Source organism: Coturnix japonica, chromosome 2 (assembly GCF_001577835.2).
Source record: "Coturnix japonica isolate 7356 chromosome 2, Coturnix japonica 2.1, whole genome shotgun sequence".
NCBI lineage: Eukaryota > Metazoa > Chordata > Aves > Galliformes > Phasianidae > Coturnix > Coturnix japonica.
In genome coordinates this window covers 73984450-74010424 of record NC_029517.1, presented here as the reverse complement: position 1 = coordinate 74010424, position 25975 = coordinate 73984450, and the positions used below count along the sequence as shown (strand labels likewise).

At 42.5% G+C, this 25975-nt stretch overlaps 1 protein-coding gene across 4 annotated transcripts in view; it reads right to left on the bottom strand.

Annotated features, from left to right (window-relative positions):
• LANCL2 (LanC like 2) overlaps positions 1-12372 on the bottom strand; it is a 43562-nt gene extending 31190 nt beyond the window's left edge. The window contains exons 1-2 of one of the 4 annotated variants that reach the window (XM_015854896.2): positions 10520-12372; positions 1160-1277 (exon numbers count right to left, since the gene is read on the bottom strand). In XM_015854896.2, coding sequence (XP_015710382.1) covers positions 1160-1277; positions 10520-10717 — 316 coding nt within the window. In that variant the 5' untranslated portion in view covers positions 10718-12372. Of the gene's footprint in view, positions 1-1159; positions 1278-9924; positions 10469-10519 lie in introns of those variants that run through there. The other 3 variants (XM_015854893.2, XM_015854894.2, XM_015854895.2) reach the window with 3 other exon arrangements.
• Between the last annotated feature and the right edge of the window lie 13603 nt (positions 12373-25975).

Genomic DNA, 25975 nt, shown 5'->3' with positions numbered 1-25975 from the left:
TCTGAGCAGAAGGATGAACGTTATAATATAACCAAAGGTGCCTTGAACGTATTAATTAGAAACTACTAATATTGTTAGATATAGCATCGCTTATCTCTGCATGCTTTGCAATCTGCATATCTCCCTTTATAAATTACTTGTTTAGATAAGGACTAACACCTTTATATAATTTAGATTAGGATTAGCGTTCGCGTTGTAACGGGATAAGGCTTTCTTGGCATGGGGAGGGGGAAATGTTGTATTAGGTGAATGTGCGCTTTTCGGGCTGTGACAAGATAGGTCCATCCGCATGCCATCAAGATATACGATGTATATGTTTCCAGTGGGCGTACACGAAGGGCATAGAGTATATATGTGTGTGTTAGCTTCAATAAATTGCCATTTTGCTGCTCACCATATTGGTGTCACCTCAGTAATTGGTCAAGCTGTAAGCTTCCAGAGAACACGGACAAGATAAAGGTAACAGGCAGCATTCCTACCACTTGCGCCACCGGGGAGGAAGTTTTTCCACAGAGGGTGGGGACACAACTGAAACAGGTTACCCAAGGATGTTGTGGATATTCCATCCCTGGAGGCATTCAAAGCCAGGCTGGATGTAGCTTAGGGCAGCCTGATCTACTGGTTGGTGACCCTGTAGATAGCAGGGGGGTTGAAACTAGATGAAAATTATGGTCCTTTTCAACCCAGGCCATTCTATAATTTTATTCTACCCATACCATACATACTAAGGCTTCTGCACAGAGTTCACAACCTCCTCAATTATTAAAAGATGCTGCTACCATGACGCCAGCTAACTACCTTTAAGTCACCTAAACAAAACAAAACAAAAGAAAGGTGAAAATGACTAATTTTATTAAAACCTTAAAAAAAAAAAAAGGCAGGTAATTCAAAAGAAGAAGTAGCCTTAAAAAATCCACTCATTTTGCAAGATAAATATCTCAATACACAAAAGCCTATTAACTCTCTATAATGAGATCGTTGGTCCACTGAAGGCAGTGAAAGTCACTGCAAACAACAGTGACCAAGGTTACAGAGTTAAAAGAAAGCAACTCATACAACTGGCTGTATCAGAATTCCACTACTGCTCCTATATGTATATCTAAAGGACTCACTCATACCATTCAACAAATATCCTTCATTCACAGTCTAGCTCTCTCACCAGTCCAGCCAGTATAGGCAGAGCAGTCGTGCGGATCCGCAGTCTTCAGCCCTTCCTCCATTTGCTGCAGAAGGTCCTTGATCTTTGTCTGGATCCGTTTTGTGAACTGAGCACTGACCTGTGAGAAGTAAAAAGGAGGAAAGGAGTGAGCCAGAAAAGGAAAGAATCCAAGAAGCCAAGTGCTCCACTTTTTTTGTTTGGAAAAACAGACACACACACAAAAAAAAACCAAACTACCAAACAAACAACAACAACAAAAAAAAAAACCCAACAACAACAACTGCAGAATAAATACCATGTGCAGTCATCAGCAGTGTCAAAGAAATAGCTAAATGAAAATAAATGCTCGTATTTGAAACAACCAAGTCAAAATCAAAACCACCATCTTAAATGATATGCTTAATCACATAATTTGTAATTTATTCATATTTTCTTTTTTAAATTTGATTGCTCAGTCTGTGATAACCATGCAAAAGGCAAGTCATCTAGATCCATAAAATGCCCTTACTCTTCTTCCTGCTCATGAGGAGAGGTTATTACATGCAGCAAACTATAGAAGAATAACTACCTGAAAAAATAAGCTAGACACAAAGAAGACAGATAAAAGCAGCTTGGAAGCTTCAGCTCATATCCTTTGGCACAAAGTTGAAGAAACAAACCCATGATTTAATCCATTGCTTGTTTTTACTTTCAAGCAAGAAAAGCTTACAGATAACTATATATGAAATACTACATAGAACATTTTATCCTTGCCACCATTTTTCTCTCCTTAAATGTAATGTGTGGGCCAATGCATTATTGATTATTCCCTTAAGACTATGGAATATGGAAATCATAGAATCAAAGAATCACCAAGGTTGGAAAAGACCTACAAGATTACCCAGTCCAACTATCCTCCCATCACCAACAGTTCTCACTATAACATATCCCTCAACATAACATACAAATGTTCCTTGAACACCTCCAGGGTTGGTGACTCCATCACCTCCCTGGGGAGCCCTTTCCACTGCCTGACCACTCCTTCAGAGAAGTAGCATTTCCTAACATCCAGCCTTAATCTCCCCTGTCGCAGCTCTATTCCTATTGCTAGTTACATGAGAAGAGGCCAACCCACAGCTCACTATAACCTCCCTTCAGGCAGTTACAGAGAGCAATAACATCTTCCCTGAGCCTCCTTTTCTCCAGACTGAACAATTCCAGCTCCACCAACTGCTCCTCATAAGGTCTGTTCTCCAGACTCCTCACCAGCTTTGTTGCCCTTCTCTGAACTTGCTCCAGGGCCTCAATGTCTTTCTTGCAGTGAGGGGCCCAAAACTGGACACAGTACTCAAGGTGTGGCCTCACCAATGCTGAGTACAGAGGAGCAATTACTTCCCTGTTCCTGTTGGCAACACTGTTTCTGATGCAAGCCAGGATGTCATTGGCCCTCTTGGCCACCTGGGCACACTGCTGGCTCAAGTTCAGCCCAGCATCAATCAATACTCCCAGGTCCATTTCTCTACACAAGCTCTACTTCAAGCCACTCTGCCACAGGCCTGTAGCATTAGGGTTGTGGCCAAAGTGTAGGACCCAGCATTCGGTCTTGTTGAACCTCATCCCACTGGCTTCAACCCTGCTATCCAGCCTATCCAGATCCCTCTGTAAGGCCTCGCTACCCCAAAGAAGATCGACACTTCCAGCCAACTTGGTGCCATCTGCAAACTTATTGAGCATGCACTCAGTGCCCTCATCAAATATTTGTTGCCCTGGCAACTTCCATGGAAAAGTGTATTCATGAAGTCCCATCACAGGATAGGTTTACATTTGCAGTGGGAACATCAGGAAGAATACTCCAAAATGTTTTATTATTCATATTATGACTTGCTAATTAACTTTTCCTATCAATACATTTATTAAAACTAATTAAAATAATTAAGTAGAACCTGAAAAGGAGAAATAAAATACTTCCTTGCTACTTGGGCTATAAGAACAGCTTTATCAGTATCAGATAGTTGCATCACTCTGACAAGAGAGTGATGTACGCTAATTTCACAGCACCAAAAAATATTTCCTGGATGTTAATTTTCCACCATCTACAGAAATATCCAAGCATGTGTCACTTGTCTTTAGTTATCCAGGCCAAAACAGCAAGAATAGAACCTTTCTAGGAACAAAAAAGCCAGCAGAGCTCTCTTATACCCCAAACCAAGTGTCATAACAAAGTGGTCATCAGCATCCAGAAAAAGAGCATTATCCAGTTTTGCTACTTGTCAGCTCATGGACAGAATTAGCCACTGTCTTCTGAATTGTGCTTGATATACTTGAATTGTGCCTCTACCACTTGCTTCCCAGCATGCTCCGCAGTGACAACTAGAACAAGTTAGATTGGTGAAGGTTTCTTTGATGTTAAACACATCTACAGTTTCTCACTAAAGAAAGTGAAGTCAGCTCATTTAGGAAGGCAAGCTCTTGTTTGATTACAACACATCTCAAAAGGGGAAGAGTTCAGTTAAAAGGCAAATCCCATGCACTGCTGTGCAACTGATCACTCAGAACACGGATTTTGTATTCTGTTCAGAGTGGAGCTTCAAGCAATGAATGCAAACACGGAATCATAGAATCACTGGAGTTGGAAGTCATGACTTTAGAAGTAATTTAGCCCAACTCCCCTACAATGAACAGAGATATCTGCAACTCGATCAGCCTACTCAGAGCCTGGTCCAGCCTGATCTTGAATGTCTCCAAGGATGGAGCATCCTCTCTGGGCAACTCTTCAGAGCCTCACCAGCCTTACTGTAAAATAAATAAAAATCTTCCTTTTACCCAAACTAAATCTCCCCTGTCTTAGTTTGAAACCACTTCCCCTTGTCCTATCACAGCAGACTCTGATAAAGAGTCTGTCCCCTTCTTTCTTATTGTCCCCCCTTTAGATAATGAAAGTGCTCCTATTGGGTCCCCCTAGAGCCTTCTCCTCTCCAAGCTGTACAGCCTTATTTCTCTCAGCCTGTCTTCTTGACAACTACTTGATAAAGAAATCAGAAAGATAGCAGGAATCACATAAATCCTCTCACACACTCAGAAATGTCTAGGTCAACAGTTCAAATTCGTTTTACAGTGATGAGACAGGGAGAGGGAAATTGTGCCATTACAGCACATGACACACAAATAACACTCCAGTCTATCCTAGGAAACAGCAAGTGCCCTATTTAGCATTCTCCAATAATCTGAGAAGTAGTACCAAATACAGTAAGAACCTGGCATCTGCTTTTCAGCTTTGGTATGGCACTAAGCATCTTTTTGTTAGGAAACTATACTACGCATACAAAAAAACCACAAACAAACAAAAAACCCTCCAACCCTTTCAGCCAGCCCAGTGAAGCCTTAAAAGAACTCAAAGGCAGGGCTTCTATCCTTCCAAAGCTAGCTGTGCCAAAGCTTAGGGATACGGTCTAGCAGCATGAGCTGATACATGCAGGCACAGTTCTGTTTATCCAACAAGAGTGAACAAAGGTTTTACACTCAGTTTTTTTTACCTCCTGCACATCACAAGTAGGCTGGCTACCTTCTAGTTCTGACAATACCAAAATGAGTTACTTATTGTCATGGTTTTGTGGTGTTGCTGTCAATATTCCACATCATATCATCATGTGCAGTATGGATCATTGGAAGGTTCATGCTCCAGTTCCATGGAATGGTGGCGTTCCAAGTACTCAGCTCTCGGAGGAGAACTACATATCCCAGAGGATGTCATGGCCAGAGATAAGTCACAGGAGGAGGACATATATAATCTTGCTTTTTTGCTGTCGCTTTAACAACAGAGCACTGTTACTGTTCATTTGATAGGATTCCATTAGAAGCTTGTAAGAAATGCATACATACAACAGAATAAATTAATTACATAATGTTGAAAGGTGGGCTTTTAAGGTTTATAAACCTTCTTCATGTAATCTTATGGAAGCATTACAGTTACGCATAAAGCCTATTAATTTGCATTGAACTCATTTTAGGAGAAGTATATTCATTTTGTGAGGATGATTCCAGCTGGCATTCTGCCTGCGACTCACTCACTATTCTTAGTCTTGTTGGGGAAAGAAAAATAAAATAAAATAAAATAAAATAAAATAAAATAAAATAAAATAAAATAAAATAAAATAAAATAAAATAAAATAAAATAAAATGATCAGAATACCTGCCTTATAATAGCAGACCGTGATTTCTCATAATTCAGCCCATTAAACAGTTAAACATCAGTCTATGCTACTGCTCAATTACATTCTTCAATTTCTGCAAAACCAAATTATTTGGAACACTGCTGTCTGTAGAATACATTGCTCTATTTCTCAGTGCCATTTCTAGTTTCATATAGTAAGATATAAGTAAGATATAGTAAGATAGTAAGAAAAGGGGAAAAAAAGAAAAAAGAGGGTGGTGGGCTAGGAGGAGGAAGAGAGAATCATTAGCTATAGGCAAACTACTACAAATGCCAACTTCGGAATAAACTGTAAATGCACTTAACATCCTATCTCCGAGAAGAGAGTGAAAACCAACAGTCCACTCATGTTACACAACAAATTATTTAACACAAGACAAAAATGAGACTGTATTTGATGCATCTGCATTTACAGTAAAAATAAGCTATTTGTCTGGTGATGGATGGGAAAAAAAAAAAAAAAAAGATTTTAGATCATCATAAATAAGCTTCTATTTACTGATAGCAAAAATAAATATGGTTTAACGTGATTAATAGATGCTGAAGAACACTATCCCATGTTCTGAGAAATGGAGGATGATAAAGCAAGAGAGTATTACTAAAACCACTGGTGCTCCAGGTAACCTAACACCAGTGTACTACTTCTTGACAAGGCTAGAAGACCAAAAACTACTGTCAGTGTGATTTAAATTTACTCACAACACAGAAGTCTCCACCTTAGCTGGAACACCTCTAGGTGGGCCACAAGCTGTAAAAAAGCTAAAATTTCTCCCAGTACCATCTAAATTATTTTGGTGCAGAGCAGGAACTTCCACATAGTGAACTCAACAATACATAAATGTCCTGTAGACAGACTCTATTACTGGATATATTACAATTTCACTTACTTTCACCAAAAAACACTTATTATTGCAGTTGTTCATGTGACTATTTAGAGAACACCTTATTAGCAAACAGGTCTGCGAGATGAAACTATAAACTAGCAAAGACAAGATGGATGTAAGGAAATCTGATCAGAACTCTAGTTTTAGACTAAGAAAATAAACTTATTCAGAACTGGTTGGCTAAAGCCAAACAGGTTGAAAAGCCAATTAAAAGTATGAGAGCCTGCCCTGAATATTAGGAAAGATCTTCAAAAAGCATCAGAAAAGTGCTAAATGGTATTTGATGCCAATATGCAGTGTGTGAAAGAAGCAACAAATTCTCTTCTCAGACTGTTGACACTGTCCTGAGTTAGTAATACACAGTAAAGAGCAACAAAAATGATTCTCAGCCTGAATTTTGACCAAGACTCACAAGAATTAAAGTAAGCTTTCCTTCAACAAGAAAATGACTTGTCATATTCAGAAACCTATTAAAATACTAAAATATCACACACCTGGCACGAAGCACCAGAAAACTGCCAAAAAAGTGGTAATCTGAAAGGAATGCAGATGCCACAACTTGGGCAAATCACACAACTCAGACAAAAAATGTGAGAAAAAAACAATTTATTGGCACTAAAGGCTGAATCACACCACTGTACAAGTGGTGTGATCTCCCTTGGTGTCAGTGGTTGCAGAGTGAGTCCTACCACAGGGAGGGCCTTGATGCTCCCAGTGCAACAAATGAAATTCCCAGTGAGACAACCCAACTGACGCATGAAAAACTGCAGAGACGGTAACCAAGATTGAAGCAATAGCAAAGAACTTTAGGCCTTTTTCCCCCTGCTTATTGCATATGAGGAAGAATACTGAAAAGCCATTAATTTCTCAGAATGGGATACAGAATTAACCACCCAAAAGATTAGTAAATATTCTTAATCCCTGTGAAGTGATAACTTCTCCCAAAAAGCACAGTGAGCTTTAAAACAGGTTCCCTGCAAGGAGTTCACTTCAAAGTGAATTAAGTGCATTGTCTCCATTTGTCAAAACACACTGTAAAAAGGTTTTGTTTGTTTGTTTTTTACTAATGTTAAACATTTTGACAAGTAAAACAAAAACAAAAAAACAAAAACAAAAACCAACCAACCAACAAAAAAAAAAAAAAAACCCAAAAAAAACCCCAAAAACAAACAAAAAAAAAAACCACCAAAAAACAGGTTTTTAAGAAAGAAAAGGCCAAAAAAAGAAAGTTTCCCTTTGGGCTTCCTAGAGGCCTACCACTAACTTTGATTCAATAACAATTGCTGTCAAAGGCCATTCTTGTGACTCCACAACAAATATAAATAATCTTCAACCAAGAAGAGAGATGTGACAGTTCCTAGATGTCAGCAGTACTTTTTCTTTGCTTACACCAAATCTGCACCAGGTTGCCCATGCATAGGGTTGCTTCCCTGGTTGATCAGGTAAGAGCCTGCAGACAGAGGGAAGGTGGCTCCCCAGTGATACCCGGCTCCTCCAATAATGCAGCCACAGAGTCAAGATGGCTCAGAGTAACTTGAAGCTGACACCTGAAGCTCACTCAAGGACTCAGGACAGACTCATCCTCAAACAAGTTTCTGGCACCTCTCACCAGCCAGCCTTCTGCAGCCTGCCACTCCTCAGCAAGCGTGTAACAGCTCTCAAGCTCTCTGTTGTGACTGTTTTGGTAAACAGCTTCTGAGCCAGGACTACTGACCATCCTTGCACACATCTTTCTATTCTCCACCCCTAAACTACAGTTGATGGGCAACAAAAGACCAACAAGTCCCAGCACTGACTGCAGCTACAGGCTGCTTCCACTCCAGTTCAGGTGGAAAGAGAAATAAAGCAAAGCGCCATACTGCTTAAGAGAGTGATGTTTTGGTTTCCAACTGCAGGGGCCCATACATTACTATAGCCATCATTAAGAATAGGAGAGCTTAGAACTAGAACTCTCTATGAATACCAAAATGTCTGAATTTAAAATTATAATACTTTCCCCTAATAAGCAACTAAAACAAAATTAAAATTAAACTGAATAGATAAACACTTTTTCCCCCATGAACTACAAAATATGCTTTGCTTTCAGTCTATAGATATCTATTTACTACTTTGTCCCTAGCTATTTACCTTTCCAGTCTGAAAGCACTTGGAACACCTGGAGATTACATCTATAGGTACATTTGCAGGCAAAAGTATCACTATGGAGTTCACATGAAAATGAAAAGGGTAAATAATCTATATGTATTTAATTAAAACAGTCTTTTTTTTTAGTGCAAGTATTCTTTTAAAAAGCAAACCAGCAGGCCAAAATCCTGTTTGCTCCTCTCTTCCTCCCACACTCTAACTTCTTTATGCATATCCTACGCATATAAGCACACACTTTCACATGCAATGCTTTGCCCCAGTTGTCTCACATTCTAGACAATGACTTGATAGAGCTTCTTGTCCTTCTATCACCTGGATTAATTTCAGATGGCAAATATGGCAGCTTATGAAATCAAACTGAGGGTTTAATAATGTAGTGCCTTCCGTGACAACAGCAGAACCCCATACACTTCTCGCTGTCATCACATGAGTCATTTAGTTCTCACCACTGCACACATCAGCAGATGGTAGGAAAAAAAAGACGCAATGCACATAGGACTTCTGAAGGCTAATTTCATTTTTAGGAAATCTGTGCTATTGCACAAAACAAGTTTACAGAACTATAAGTCTCCCCAGTCTGTGTAAAGTCCTTTCACACTCACAGGGGCTTTAGGGAGGATAAGATGTTTCTTTGACAGTTCTAGAGCCTGTTCAATGCAACAAACAAGCAAACAAACAAAACTAAACACACACACACAAAAATAGAAAAATCAAAAGAAACCAAAATGACCACCCTAAAATACTCATCAGGAAGTCTCAAAAGTCAGTATGGCATAAGGAATGATAACATGCAAATGTTGCCAACAGTATAAATACACACAAACATACTTCAAGCCATATTTGAACGCCATAATACATAGAATCATTACACAGAAATTGCAGATGCAAAAAGAAACAGAAAAAAAAATGCAGGCACAGATCTGACCCTCTCCAGCAAAATGCAGTGCTGAAAAAATGGGCCTGCTGAAGGTTGCTGTAACTACACTGCTTCAATGCAACACAGAACATGACTTTGTCTTTTTTCCAGAAGAGTTCCATGCATTTGAACACTGCAAAGTCCCCTCTGTGTCTTCATACTCCAACTCAACACACCTGGATAGATTTTTTTATATTCCAAGACAGTTACAAAAGAAACCACAGTACCACAGTTCTTTCCAGGAAAAAAGGAAAAAAAAAAAAAAAAGGGGGGGGGGGGGGGGGGAGGGGGAAGTTAAAAATAAATTATTACATTGGGTATACTGTCTGGAATTTCTGTAAAAACAAGTAAGACTTTATTTGCAAATCTACCATTGCTTTTTAAACCTTTTCAAGCACCACAATTTGCTTTTGACAGCTGCAATGAGATCTAACAGTAAGAAACCAATCCCCATGAGTGATCTTTTCTGTGCACCCACACAACTTCATTCACTACACTCCAACAGCTAGTAAAAGCTTTAACTGCCTCATCCTAATCAACAGCTAATATGTGCCCTGCTAAGTTTTATCATGCTCAAGAGCACTGTTCTTCACCCAAGCACATAGGTGAATGAGAAAAGTTACTTTCGCACCTCATGCATTTGTAGTTCTAGCAGTGTCACCATGCAGCATCTTCCTTGGAAAGATGACATTCCTTCCCCACCTTTCACCAACTTGGAACGTGATGCATGTGGAAGAGCAGCTCATCAGCAGCACGTGGGGTCCAGATGATAAGAAGGGCACTACTGTCTCTAGTGTTACCGCACAGACCTCCTGCAGGCTACTCAAAATAGCACGTAAAGTGTTTTGGGGAACGTAAATCCTTAGAGACACCGCTGAAGGAAATGGACCGGCGACAACTGAAACTCGAGTGCCGCTGCCGCCCACCTATGGGAAGCCCTCAGGACAGCGCGGCAGCGGCACTAGTGGGCCGCGAGGGGTTGGCGGGGAGCGGGGCAGCTCCCATCTCCTCCACACACTTCCAGAGCCAAACTCGGACGGGCCGCAGGCAGTACCACAGAAAAGCGGCGCACATTTCGGGGTAGGCAGCTCTGCCTCCGGGCACCGCTCCCCCATCTGACAACGAGGCGAACACGGCGCTCAGCCCGCCCCACATCCAGGCCGTGGGCAGCCTCCGGCGCTCAGCAGGCCTCGTGGCGCGCACAGCGACTCCTTGCCAGGACTCACCTTTCCGTCCGCGTCAAAGGGGAGCGGGTCCTCTTCCGGTGGCAACACCGCCCGATCCCACTGGGCCTCCACCGTGCTGTGGGCTGCTACGGCTCCCTGCTGCTGGTAGTCGGGGTAGGGGTTGGCGAAAGCCCGCTCCTCCATCTCCGCCTCACCTCCCAGCTGCAGCTTCAGCCTCTTGGACATGCTCTCTCCCATCTCAGCCGGCCCCCGGCCCGCCTCCCTCCACGGCGAGCAGGCGGGGACACACTCCGCCTCGCAGAGCGACGAATTGCGGGACTGCCAGCGCCGCGGCCGGCACCGGCGCCCGGCTACGGCCGCTGCGCGGCAGGCGCAGAGTCAGACGGTCCGCGGCGGCCCCGAGGCGCTTGGCAGGGGCTTGAGGCGCGGCTGCTGATACATCGGGGCAACCTCAGAGCGGAAGAGACGACGCCGCCGGCGTCCCTGAGCAGCAGAGACTAGAATTCGCGCGGCGAACGGGGACTGCCTTTACCGCGGGCACCGCCTCACCTCCCCGTCAGTCGGGGTGAGGGGGCGGCGAGCGTGGCGGCATCACAGCTGCTGCCGGGGTCGCGGCCGTGCCCCCCTGCGGGGAGAAGCAGACCGCCAGCCCGCAGATCACCTCTGCAGAGCCCGCCCGAACTCCTCATCCCCCTCCGCCGAGGCGTCAGGCCCTCGGGTTGCTGCCGCCAGCCACACGCTGGGCTGCGAAACGGGGCTCTCGCCGACTCCACCTGCCTGTCCCCTCGCGGCGAGACCGAACCACGGCCCGGCTCATGTCAGAGCAGCAGCAACAGCATAAGGGGTAAGGACAGCCCCAGGAACAGGCAGTACACAAAGACCTCTTTCGACCGGTGCATCCACGACCTCTGCCGGACCACGCTCATCTGGAGGCAGCCAGCATCGCCGCGGCCACCCGGGCCTGAAGAAAGAGGCGGTGACGGCCCCAAAGCCCGCCCGCCCGCCTGCCCTGCGAGAGGAAGGCGGCCCTCAGAGTCCGCCCTCGAGGTGGAGGCAGGTCCTCGCTAGCAGGAAGGGCGGTGACAGTGGGGAGGCGTAGGCGGTTTCCATCGTTCCTTCAACTCTCGGCTTACAGTCCTTGCGGATTACAGTGGCCGTTGTGGTTTTGCACTGCTCCAGCTCTCCTCTCAACGCCATGTTAAAAATAAGACGAAACCCAGTGTCCCGAAGGGCTGCCTCGGTATTCACACACACACACCCCCAATCAGCGCCGGTGGTTCTCCTCAGGCTTCTCCCAGGGTGGTGGGCTATAGGCTGCCCCGGCGGGGAGGCCTGAGGGGGTTCGCTGGGCTTGGGCGCTCCCTGGGCCGGGGAAGCCGAGGCTTGGCTGGGGCAGGTGGCATAAGCCCTTCTGTAGGGTAGAATGGCATGGAAACACACAGCAAAAAAGTCCATACCCAACCCAGAAGTGTGTAAGTGTATGGATGCAGGAGACCTCACTGTCCAATTAAATATTTACACCGAACTATGCCATTACTTTTGTCAGGCAGCAAGACAGTAAACTATTAATTCAAGATTGGGATGTTGCACAGACATCAATGACCTTGAGTGCTAGGCACTTAGTAGTTACGCTGTGATCAAAATACATATGTGGTGTGTGATTAAACAGAGATGAAGCCTGTCCCAGCACTGGTGGAGCTACAAGTTAAGAATAGAGCACGTCCATTAACCTGTGGAGTGGTATAAATGTTAAGAAATACTTATTTCATTTCAGTTATTTTTAGAAATTGAACTGATAACTGTAATGGAATTACAAGGTCACATCCTGAACCAGTGGGTGAGCTGTGTGAGTGCATGGGTGCCTGGAGCAGAGTAGGGGGCAGCTGGAGCCACCCCTTCTGTCTCTGCAATACTTCCCATGCAATCTGAGTCTGCATGGGTTCCCCTTTTCCCCCACCCTTCTCTCCAGCGGCGGGATGGTATGAACGGGAGAGGGCCACATTCCTCAGCTTGTCCCCTTCTCCAGATTGTTACCAGGAGGGGTGCGTTAATTTCATTTTGTTATCTTTTCCTACAGTGTCTATTTCTCAAATAAAGGCTCTGTCACTGCCTTTGTTCGTTCTACAGTGACTAACCGAAAAATCTAAACAGCTTGTCACACCAGAGTTACTTGCTCTGGAAATGAAAATAACCATCAACTCAAAAATTACACAACCATCTATGACAACCATGATCCATGCACAAGCCATTAATGATGCTATCATATCCCACATATTTTGCTGTTTGATCCCTAGTGTGCTTAGTAAATTGTTGTAACTAACAAGGAGAGAAAGAGCTGTTTATATCACAGTGCCAAATCTCCCAGGGCTAGTGCACAGCTGCTCCTCATGCTATGCCTCATGAGAGCTACATCATAGCTGCATCATACTGCAACATGATTTGTCTTATATAATCTACATTCTAATCTAATTAGAATGTTATAATAATATATGTTATACATTATAATTATATAATGCATATGATTATATAATTATAATCTAATCTAATTAGAAATCCTCTTGTACATCCTACATGTATCCTACCTCAGGAATCTCTGAATCATTAGCCATGACACATTTAATGGTTCATTCAACAGCTCCATTCATTCTTCTCACATTAGCTGTTAAGGTGTCATTTATTTGTATAGTACCTCCAGACATGTGCAAGCAGACCAGATGACGAGTATGTGACTGATAAAAATACCTTGTAAATTGAGGAGAACCTGTGCAGTGGCTGCATTAATCTCATTTTATTTCTAAGTGTACATTGATGAGGTTCATCTGAACTCTGGAATATGAATAAAAGAGGGCCAGACACTGCCATAGGTCTTTAACAGCCTACAAAGACTTCCTCATCGTCTCTTCACCATTACTGTTGCATTCCACTTAATTATATTTCTTAATTTCTTTTTTTCTCCACCATCATATTCTGCATTCAAATTATTTGAAACAATATAGGCCGAATAAACTCTGTTGCACCGCTTTTTGTAATGAATATGATGTTAATAATATCAAATTTGCAGGATCAAGCTTTGTATGTTAATTGTAAAAGACTTCCAGGCTTTCGATGAAATTAAGCCCTTTATTTCAGTTCATCTTCAGGCAGAGTATAAGTGTTCACAAGAACTAATGGTTTTGTGTGATATGCTAAATCATACTTATTTCCGATAGCAACAGATTCATGTGTCTGCTATGAATAACTGATCTCTATTATACAGTAACGTTGTTTAATATGTAACAGAGATTTCTATGTCTCTGTTAAGACATTGTGTAACTCAAACACCAAATAAATAATTTAATAATTATTAATAATAATATAAACATAAATAATAGTAAACAATAATTAAATAATAAATAATAAAATAATAAATACTTTAATAATTCCATACAGTTGTGGGTTTGTTTTTTGTGTGTTGTTTTTCTTTTTTTTTTTTTTTTAAAGTTTTCTGGTTTTTCACCTTTTAGCAAAAAAACCAAACAACAACAAAAAAAAAACACCAAGAAAAAACAACAAAAATAAAACCAGTGCCATCATGTCTGTTGCAATACTGTTTTTGTGAGTGCACACTAATAAATGAGCAGCAGTTGTTGCGTTTCAAGTTTTGTGTTTTTAAATAACAGATTTTAAATAAAATCTGTTATTGTTGTTTTTAAATGTTTTTAAATAACAGATTTTGTTTTTAAATAACAGATTTTGTCATAACCAAACATTTAGCTTCCTTATCTCTTTAATCCTGGTGGTCTTTATTTTTTATCTTGTAAGGAATACAACTTATAATGAAATTATGCAAAGATGTCTGTAAATGTTCTCACTGGTCTTTACTGTCTATGATGAAAATTGAACCAGCTTACATTAAATGTACCCTTAATAATCTTTGGTATATCATTGGATTTTCAAAGGAGATGATACTAACCCTGCCAAGATTTGTAAGCCCAGAAACATACCAGTTGGTAAAAAAGCTACTTTCCAAAAGGCATGGAGAATAATAAACAGAAGTGAAATACGTGTACTGTTAAGCTCCCTATGGCTGGCCTAACTACATCTATTTATTTCACCAACAAAGAAGTGACCATTGCCTTTATCTGCGGAAGCTGTTTCAATTTGGATTTTCAAATTTCTGAATATATCCCTATTGCAACTATTTTCTTTGGATTTTCAAATTTCTGAATATATCCCTATTGCAACTATTTTCTTATTTCTTCTGGTACCCTTTGAATGACACCATGACAATATGACGTAAAAAGTAGCCCCAGTCACTATTTTGAGATAAGGATAAATGAAAGACCCAGGCCTGAGATTCACCAGAAGTAATAGGCATGATGCTGTAACACACAGGGTTCTCTCAGTGCTGCTCAAGGGGAAGGTTTATGTTCTTCAAAATATGCTTTGTGGCTTTGGATGCTATTTTCAGTGGTTTTCAGCATGTTAGGACACAGAGGAATAATGAAGTGGATATTCTGGGGAATAATCAGGAACAAGCACCTTCAAGCAAATTGGCTCTGTAATTTTGTATAATATTTTGTAGGCTGAGGAAGACAGAGAGTAGTACAAGAAGGGAAAAGAGAAGCAAGGGGATACAATGGAATATGTGGTAGACAAGACAGGGAAAGAAAAATAACAGGACTAGTGGATGCCATGCTGTTCCTACTAAAGGAAATGGTGGCAGTTAGTTTATCTCTGCTGACACTGGAAGTAAAATTGTAGTTCAGTACTGTTCAAGATAGAATGACCTGGATAGTAATAATAGTGAAATGTCACAAAAGTCCTGAACACAGGCAGTATCACCCACCAATAGTTGCTGTGAACTATCACTGGAGTTCAGAGTCAGGAAAATGGGTCTAGGAGGGAGGACAAGCAAACTTACCCACCTTCTGGCTGCAGGAAGTGAGTGCTGACATTTCTTTGTCTAGATTTTAAATACACCCACCGAAAAAGTCGTGTGTTTGGCAGTTATTCATGTGCCTTGATGATCACTTTATCTGAAGATGCCTGGCTTACCACAGCAGTGAAAGGGCTGGGAGGTCAAGTATTTAACTAGAGACCTGTATCATAAAAGCAGTGTAGGTACTAAAAGAGCCAAAGCTATGTGCACATGCCTCAGCTGATCAACAACTAAGTGCTTCAGCTCTTGGGACTATGATGTTTGTAGAAGTGCATAAAGTCTCATTTTCTGCCATATGTTTTACTCTTGTTCATGCAAGCTGTGGAAAGGTTTTTTTGATGAGTGTATGATTTTCAGAAGCCTGGATCAGAAAACAGTTTACTAAGGTGTTACAGGAGCATTCAACACTCAGCAGGATTTTTCCCTTTTTTGTGTGTTTTACTGTTCTTCTGTGAAGAGCAGCAGGCAGTGCATTTTCCATCTCTTGCTGTGTGCTCCATGCCCCAGCCCATCTTCAAAAAGGGTTGGAAAGATTGTCCTGATAGCTACAGGCCCATCAGTCTCACCTCAGTGTCTGGGAAGGTTATGGAACAGATAATCTCAGGAACCATCATGGACCTACTAAAGGTCAGCCAGGGGACCAGGCCTAGTCAGCATGGGTTTATGACATGTCTGACAAACCTGATTTTATTCTATGACAAGGTGACCCACTTGGTGGATGAAGGTAAGGCTATCGATGTGGTCTACCTGGACTTCAGTAAGGCCTTTGACACTGTCCCCCATAACATTCTTGTGGAGAAGCTGGCTGGCCACTGGCATACCCTCCGCTGGGTAAAGCACTGACTGGATGGTCGGGCCAAAGAGTTGTGGTCAGTGGAGTGGAATCCAGTTGGTGGCTGGTCACAAGCACCGTCCCCCAGGACTCAGTGCTAGGACCACTTCTGTTTGACATCTTCATTGATAATCTTGATGAGGGGATTGAGTGCACCCTCAGTAAGTTTGCAGATGGCACCAAGTTGGAAGGGAGTGTTGATCTGCCTGAGGGAAGAAGGGCACTACAGAGGGACCTGGATAGGCTTGATCGATGGGCCAAGGTTAACGGCATGAGTTTCAGTAGGACCAAGTGACCTGCATTTTGGTCACAACAACCCCAGGCAACCCTACAAGCTTGGGGAGGTGTGGCTGGAAAGCTGCCTGATGGAAAGGGACCTTGGTGTGCTGATGGACAGTCAGCTGAATATGAGCCAGCAGTGTGCCCAGGTGGCCAAGAAGGCCAATGGCATCCTAGGGTGCATTAAAAAGAGCATGTCCAGCAGGTCGAGGGAGGTGATCCTCCCCCTTTACTCTGCCCTGGTAAGGCCTCATCTGGAGAACTGTGTCCAGTTCTGGGCCCCCCGCTACAAAAAAGACAGGGATCTCTTGGAAAGAGTCCAGTGGAGGGCCACAAAGATGGTGAAGAGACTGGAGCATCTCCCCTATGAAGAAAGGCTAAGTGAACTGGGTCTGTTTAGCCTTGAGAAAAGATGACTGAGAGGGGATCTAATCCAGGTTTATAAATATCTGAGGTGTGGGGGCCATAGTGGCGAGGCCAGACTCTTTTCAGTGGTACATGGAGACAGGACAAGGGATAATGGACATAAGCTGGAACATAGGAAGTTCCGCACAAATGTGTGCAAGAACTTCTTTACAGTGAGGGTGACGGAGCACCAGAACAGGCTGCCCATGGGGGTTGTGGAGTCTTGTTCTCTGGAGATATTCAAGTCCCACTTGGACGCCTACCTGTGCGACCTGGTGTAGGCAACCTGCTTCGGCAGGAGGGTTGGACTCGATGATCTCTAGAGGTCCCTTCCAACCCCTACAGTTCTGTGATTCTGTGATCCTAGCTTGTGTCAATAATGATGTGGTGAGCAGGACCAGGGAAGTCATTCTGCCCCTGTTCTCGGCATTGGTGAGGCCTCACCTTGAGTACTGTGTTCAGTTTTGGGCACCTCAGTACAAAAAAGACGTGGAGGTACTGGAGCAGGTCCAGAGAAGGGCAATGAGGCTTGTGAAGGGCTTGGAAAATCAACTCTATGAGAAGAGGCTGAGGGAGCTGGGGCTGTTTAGTCTTCTTTACAGTAAGGGTAGATAGACACTGGAATGGGCTTCCCAGGGATGTGGTTGAGTCACCATCCCTGAATGTGTTTAAGAGCCGTTTGGATGTGGTGCTCAGAGATTTGATTTAGCAGAGGATTGTTAGAGTTCGGGTACTGTGGTTAGGCTGTGGTTGGACTTTATGGTCTTCGTGGTCTTTTCCAACCTGGGTAATTCTATGATTCTATGATTCTAATCATGGAAGCAGGAACTGCCTCATCTGGTGCCTTATTGTCTTGAGATGAGAACTTGAAGAACTGGACTAAAACATATGGGAGTAGATGGAGGTCATGAAAATCATTAACATTTTTCCTAATTGAAAGGGAAAAGGGGAATCACATTCATGTGGAAAACTTCCTAACACAGTTTTCATAAAGAAAGGGAGTCCATATGGATGCCAATGTATTGATTTATGTACAGTACCTCTTCTTGTAGCCCTGAGGGGAGCAGCATGGGGAGCTGGTATACTTTCACAGATGAACAGTGATGACTTGGGTCATGAACCCCATGTTATCATAGCCTCTTCCCACTCAGGGCTTTAGGCTTCATGTGACCCTTCAGGATGCACACGGGCTGTGCCATTAGCCTCTCCATTCCTGGAGTTTCTGCATCTCAGGGCTGGGAAGAGAGAGAAACATCAGAAGAGGCAACTTTTTTTTTTAAACTTTTTGTTTGTTTGTTTGTTTGTTTGTTTGTTTTGTTACAAACTGAAATACATCTGATCTAGGCTAAAAAAATGCATACTGCCAAATATACCTGGAAGATCTTATCATTAATATTCTTCTTGTATCCTGTGCATCTGATGTGCATCTCTGTTTTGTCAGAAAGTATGAGGAAAAATTCAGAGTTACAAAAATAAAGGTGACTGGAATAGTGCAAAGGAAATCAACATGTGCTGTAACAACAGTAAAATCCCTTTCGCTAGATAAGGACAAAAACAAAAAGCAAAGGAAGAGTACTTTTTTTGTTGTTGTTTTGCTTTGTTTTTCTTTTTCTTTTAGTCGGGTAAGGATTAAGGTTGAAAGGATTAAGGAGATTAAGGTCAATCCAGGTCTAGTAAAAAGCAGAATTAAAATTAAATTAAAATTCTGTAACAGATTAGAGAATGTGGAAATGAAAGCAGTGCAATGGGAACAAGTGAAGGAGAACAAATTACTGTGTTCTGGGTTGGGCTGAAACAAAACTCAATACCCAGTTTGAATGGGATAATAAAAACTGGCAAATGAAACTACAGTTCTCTCAGTTATATTTATTTGTACACATATAAAATTTGGCAGTACTGTGCAGTTGATAAATGGCATATATAGGACCTGTTTAACAAAAAGAGATATAATGAGGCATTCCATTACCAATCACTTATATGACCTCATCAGGATGCGAAGACTTAGAACAAATGTTGAAGAAAGGATTAACTGGGAAGCTGGAGATGTATGGAAATGGAAGAAAATAATGTGTGAATATGTAATACTTAGCTCACACAGGCAAAACTCACTACTGTTCTTTGATTAGTAAAAAAAAAGATTAGTTATATAGCTAAAGGATGTACAGTAGCTGTCAGTATTCTGTACAGTTGCAGTAGCATAACAGGTAATCTTCCATGTAGCCCAAGAGCAGATTAGTACAATTACTGTACTGTAAGCAAAGATCTAATGGGAGGGAAGGCAAGAATCTGTAATCAGAGAATGCATGAGGCTACAGAAAAGACTGATCCTAATGTATGTTTGTATTAACAATGCTTATAGGGAAGTTAAGGAAAACAAATCAATTAGTTTTGGTGATGGAAGGGTTATTGACACAGTGAAGGATTAATGAAGTAGTAGCCAATAATGAGTGTATTAAACACAATACCAGATTATAATTGCTCAGTCTGCATTACAGATGGTTAGTCCTACTCAAAAAGTTCTGTTAAAATTTGAGCAGATGCAGCAGATGAGAATGGAGAGCCTGTTTAATGAGGAAAGTCTAGGCAAACAAACAGAACAAAGAGTAAAAAGAACTGAAATGTATGTAGTTGTTATCTATAAGTACCAGGCAGTATAAACATTGATCTCTATCTATATTAGGGAGAAGACTGAATAACTAGTGATGGTATTTGCAACAGAAGAGCATGGTTATCTGTTGCCCATAATGAAATTAATTCTATAAAGAACAGGGTGTTGAACTATCAGAGGAGGAAGGTTTGGAGAAGCCTTTCTGTGAGAATTTTTTTAAAGACTTTGTTAAACATTTTGAAAAAAAATGCTGTAATGAATCACAGAAACCTAGAATCATAGAATGGCCTGGGTTGAAAAGGACCATAATTATAATCTAATTTAAGCCCCACTGCCACAGGCAGGGTCACCAACCACTAGACCAGGCTGCCCACAGCCACATCCAGCCTTGCCTTGAATGCATCCAGGGATGGGGCATTGATAACATCCTTGGGCAACCTGTGCCAGTGCAACACCACTGTCTGAGTGAAAAACTTCCTCCTAATATCTAACAAAACCTCCCTGTCTCAGTTTCAAACTATTCCCCCTTGTCCTTTCCCTTGTAAACAGACATTGCCCCTCCTGTTTAGATGGATATATCCCTTCAAATACTGGGAGGCCACAATGCCGTCTCCCTGGAACCTTCTCTTCTCTAAGCTAAACAAGCCCAGTTTCCTCAACCTTTCTTCATAGGAGAGGTGCTCTGATCATCTTAGTGGCCCTCTTCTGGATCCATTCATTACAAGAGCTCTGTGTCCTTCTTCTTAGAAGCCCCAGGCCTGGACACAGTACGCCAGATGGGGCCTCATAAGAGCTGAGTAGAGGGAGACAATCACCTCCCTCTCTGTGCTGGCTGCTTCTCTTTTAATGCACCCCAGGATGTATTTGGCTTTCTGGCCTGCAAGCTCACGCTGTTGGCTTATGTCCAGGTTCTCATCCACCAGGACACCCAGATCCTTCTCCACAGAGCTGCTTGCAAGGGGTTCTTTGCCAAATCTTTATAGACACCTGGGACTGCCCCAGCCCATCTGCAACACCTTGCACTTGGCCCTGTTGTACCTCATTGGGTTCACAACGACCCACTATTCCAGCCTGTCCAGGTCCCTCTGAATGGATTCCCTTCCCTCCAATTTATTGACTCCACCACTTAGCTCTATGTCATCTGCAAACTTGCTGTGGGTGTACTCTGTCTACCATTGTCTGTGTCATTGGTAAAGATGTAGAAGAGCACTGGTCCCAAGACCAATTCCAGAGGGAAACTGCTTGTGACTGGTTTTCATGGAGTTATCTAGAGCAATCTATGCCCGTGACATGAGGGCAGTAGGTCCAGGGGCCCTCAGGCCCCTGGAAATGGGAAGGTAAAAAGGAAAAGGGTAGGGAGATGGGAGATGAGCTCAAAGACAGAACAGCAGCAATGGTCTAAAAAAACGCTAAATTTTACTAACTATGATATCGGAATGCAAGATGATATAATACAATCTAATCAAATAATATGTTAATACACCAGCCTGACTTTTGTAAAAATGATAGATTCCAGGGATGGTGTGGGAGGAAATGGTTGTGAAGCTATTGATCGTAGCTAACTATTTTAAGAAATGGGCAGCATTAGAGAAGCAAAAGATAATGGGCTTCAGTAGAAGAGACTTCAATAAACTTGAGGAATTTTTAGGTTGATTCTCTTGGGAAAGTGGGAACTTGAAAAACAAAACACAGAAACAGTCCTTCAAAAGGGGAAAGAATGGTTCAGGAAGTTAACAAGTCTATGTCTGTTAGCCTGAAAGATATACAAGACTAAATTATTAAAGAATCAATTTATAGCTACTTAGATAATAACAAGGTAATAAAAACAGCTAGAGTAGATTAGTTAAGAAAAATAATGTCAAACTAATCTTGTTTCCTTCTTTGACAGGATAATTGTTTTCAAGAATAAGGGAGCAGCAGCAGCAGCAATGTCTTGATTCTAATACAGCTTTTCACACTGTCCTGTGTAATAATCCTTTAAGAAAACGAGAGAAATACCTATATAGACTATCTATATAACAGCTGCTTGTAAAGTCTCCGTTGATTGTTAATGGAATCTGACTACTTGCTCGGGGCGCAGGAAGACCAAATTCCCTGGACAAGAGCTATAATCAATGACCCTAGCAACAGTAGCACTTGTATTATAAATGGAATTCCACGTACAGTATTTTAATAACAGAAACACTTAGCAATTACAAAGATAACAACAATGACAAACACAAGTCATATCATGAAAAGAAAGAAAATCAGTTTGGGCATTTGCCCCCCCCACTTGACCAGTCACCTTAAACACTTTAAACACGACAGTCTCCAGCTGTCTCCATCGTGGGGGAATGAAACCACAGATCAGAACTCTTCACTCAACCTGCAGCTTAGCTACATCACACTCACATCACATTTGCACCTCGGATTCAACACACTTTTGTAGCTATGATACAAAATGATACGCAATACTGGATACCAAAGAGAAACACTGCTATTTCTGAGCTGGTTCAGTTTCACAGGACAACAGCCTCTGAGGTTAACACATGCATTAAATAATTTTTTCTCTTCAAAAAGAAAAAAGGTTTTAAAGCAAAAGGCTTTCTGAAATGAAAGTTCTGATGCAGGACACCACACTTATGGTACTTCCTAGAGAGATTTAAGTTCCCAGCAAACAATTTAAGGCACCACCTGATCTCTAACTCCAGTTCCTCTTTTAAATAAAGAGCAGCAACATCCTCCATTTTGAATTTGCTGTTTCAGTGTATATACCTCCAGGTGGCTCCCAGTGAGCCACCTCAACTCACAAAGTGGAGCTCTGTTCACCTCACAAAACATCCTGTGCAGGGCATGTCCCTTGGTGTCTGCTGCCCCAGTAGCACCTCTCCTTGGGAGTCTGCCACAGGTCTACCTCAGGTTGGCATCAGCGTGAACTGAGCCAACATGTGCTGTGCAACTTCAGAGAAGCTGTGCTGATGGATTAAGCACTGGCCTCAATACCACATGGAAAAACACTCTTTGATGGTGTATGGGAAATCACAGCTTGAACCACTGATTAATTAGCTGAGGTAAGTGTTTTGTCAGATGTGGGAGCACAGGTGAGAGTAATCTAGCTGTGCTCCCAGAAGGGGTGGACTTCAACTCCACCCCCTCTGAGACCTCATTTAAGGGCTGACCACCACTGAGGCAACATCTCTTGGAGATTGCTCCCCAGTGGAGATTGCCTCAGCTATCTGGTCCAGGCACTGACATTGGTGAGTTTTCTTTACTAATAACCTTTGACTATTTATCACTATCTTGGTCAACATCTTTATATTAGCCACCTTTACACCACCTTTATACACCACCTTTACATTTGGTGAGCCAGGCAGTGTAGCCTGTGGACATGGGAAAAGAGATGTCTTTCTTATGGAATATGTTTAGCTGGTTCAAGGGGGAGAAGGCCACTCCTTTAGGAAAGATCCTTCCTGGGCAAATCCCAGGATTCATGGGATCCCCATATTTCCAACTTGTGACTATTATTGAACAATGGGGTCCCTTATGGGTGGTGGACAACATGTCCCCATTTCATTTAACTAAATATTTTCAAGGATTGCATAAGGACATACTTAATACTAGAGAAAGACAAATGGCTGTGTCTATAGTAGCCTGGCCCTTTCTAACTGCTTTAAATCAGGCCGAAATGAAATCAAATGATATAGAGCATGAAAATCAATTATTAAAGGCTCGAGCTGAAAAGCTAGAAAGCGAGCTCAGTTTATTAACGGGGAAAAATCCATTGCTTTTTTCACCACATCCCCAAATTAGATATATCACAATGAATGATGAACAAGATCCTAAAACAACAGATCAGGATAAAGTCACCAAAGCTGATCTGGAAGAACCACCTAAGGTGGACTTATTAGAAGTCCGTCCTGTGGTGACTCAAAAGACAAAAAAGATCCAGGACCGGCCAACGGGGGTGCCACCAGATCAATGGCCCCCTGCCGAGTCTTACCTACATGTAACAGCCCGCCCCTACACACCTTTGGAACTCATGGATTTGGTTCAGTGATTCAGACAAAGGCCACGAGAAAGTGTTCCGGCCTGGCTGTTGCGTCTATGGGATTCAGGGGCAGAAAGTGTATTAGTTAGCGGACCCGAGGTATCTAAACTAGCAACTATAACCATCCATCCTGCCATTAGGCAAAGGTTATATGCAGGGTCCCAGTTCCCTGATGAAAATCATTCAGTCATAGATTGGTTGATGGCTGCATGCCAAATGGTATGGTCAAATAAATCTGACATACTAGTAAACATAGGCATGTGGTCTTCCATGGAGGACCTTCAAAATTATATACGGGAATTGGGCATGCAAGAAGCCATTTATGAAGATACATTCGATAGCCCTGATATGGTAAAATTTTCTGCAGGGATGAGGGACCTAATATTGCAACAAGCTCCCTCACATATGTATGGAACATTAGTTTCCATATTAAATCAATTGGTGGCTTTGGAAGCGGCAGTTCAACAGTCTGCTCAGTTAGTAGTGGATCTGGGGGAGACAGGGCGTTTAAGAGCTAAGTGCAATATTAGGGTAATAGAAGATGCAGAGGTCTTTCCAATAACTCGAACTAGGAAACTAGCCCTGCGAACCCCTCAGTCAGGACCTATAAGAATGTCCCGAAAACAAATGTTTGGTGATCTTCTTTGAGTTGGCATTCAATTTACAAAAATTGATGGCCAGCCTAGCCATGTCCTCCTTCAGTTGTGGAAACAGCTGAAGGATGAACAAAAGTTTCAAAACCGTCCTAAAAGACCAAGGATAAGAAACATAGAACGACGGCCAACAGCAACTTGGAACTTAGAAGATTTCATTGTTCCTAGTAGAAAAAAGAAACCGCCTCAAGTGTCTTGGGCTACAATACCTGAGACTTCAGAGGTAAAAGATTTGAACCTAGCCCAATTCATGGCATGACGAGGGACGTCAGTCCCCCTAGGGCCTCCAGACGGGACCGGAGGCCCTATGTAGAATTAACAATATATTGGTCCTGGAAAAATATACAAAAGGTTATGGCCCTAGTGGATACTGGGGCTGAAACGTCTATAATATACGGAGACCCAACAAAATTTAAAGGCAATAGAGTGATGATTGGAGGTTTTGGGGGACAGACCATTCCAGTCACCCAAACCTGGGTAAAACTGGGGGTTGGGCGCCTCCCACCACAGGAGTATAAGGTATCCATTGCCCCAATTCCAGAGTATATATTGGGGATTGACATCTTGTGGGGCTTGGCTCTCCACACAGTGGTGGGGGAGTTCTGGCTCTGACAGAGATGTATTAGTATCTGAGCAATACAAACAATATTGAGAGGCCATGCAAAACATGAGCCTATTTCTCTGCTGAAGCCACGCTGGATTACTAATGTAAAACAATATAGACTCCCGGATGGGCAGGACAGAATAACAAAAACAGTGCAGGAGTTAGAGAGAGTGGGTATTATAAGACCTGCACATAGCCCATACAACTCCCCAATATGGCCAGTGCAAAAACCGGATGGAACATGGAGGATGACAGTAGATTATAGAGAACTGAATAAGGTCATGCCGCCCATTCATGTGGCCGTACCCAATATTGCCTCCCTAATGGACACACTAAGCAGAGAAATTAAAACATACCACTGTGTCCTGGATTTAGCAAATGCATTCTTCAGCATTCCAATCAATGGAGAATCACAAGACCAGTTTGCTTTTACATGGGAGGGCAGGCAATGGACTTTCCAGGTCCTACCGCAAGGGTACGTGCATTCTCCCACCTATTGTCATATTTTAGTGGCGTATGACCTGGCTAATTGGGAAAAGTTGGATAATGTCAATTTATATCATTATATTGATGACCTCCTGTTAACATCCGACTCATTAGAGGTGGTAGGACAAGCAGCAGATTTGTTGACAACTTATCTGCAGAAAAGAGGATGGGCTATAAACCCACAGAAGGTGTAAGGTCCAGGGTTATCTGTGAAATTTGTGGGAGTAGTTTGGTCGGGGAAAACCAAAGTACTACCCAGTGCGGTAGTAGATAAGGTTCAGGCATTTCCAGTCCCTGTGACATCTAAGCAGCTGCAAGAATTCTCAGGTGTATTGGCGTATTGGCACTCCTTTATACCTCATTTGGCGCAGCTATTGAGGCTATTGTATAAACTCACTAAGAAGGGTCAATCATGGGATTGGGGGAAGATAGAACAGGATGCTTTCCAACAGGCAAAACTGGCAGTTAAACAAGCCCAGGCACTGGGTATATTTGATCCTACCCTCCCAGCTGAATTGGATGTTCATGTTACTCAGGATGGCTTTGGCTGGGGCCTGTGGCAATGCCAGAGTTCTGTTCGGACCCCCATTGGATTCTGGTCTCAGGTTTGGCATGGAGCAGAAGAAAGATATAGCATGATTGAGAAACAGTTATTGGCTGCCTATTTGGCGTTGCAAGCA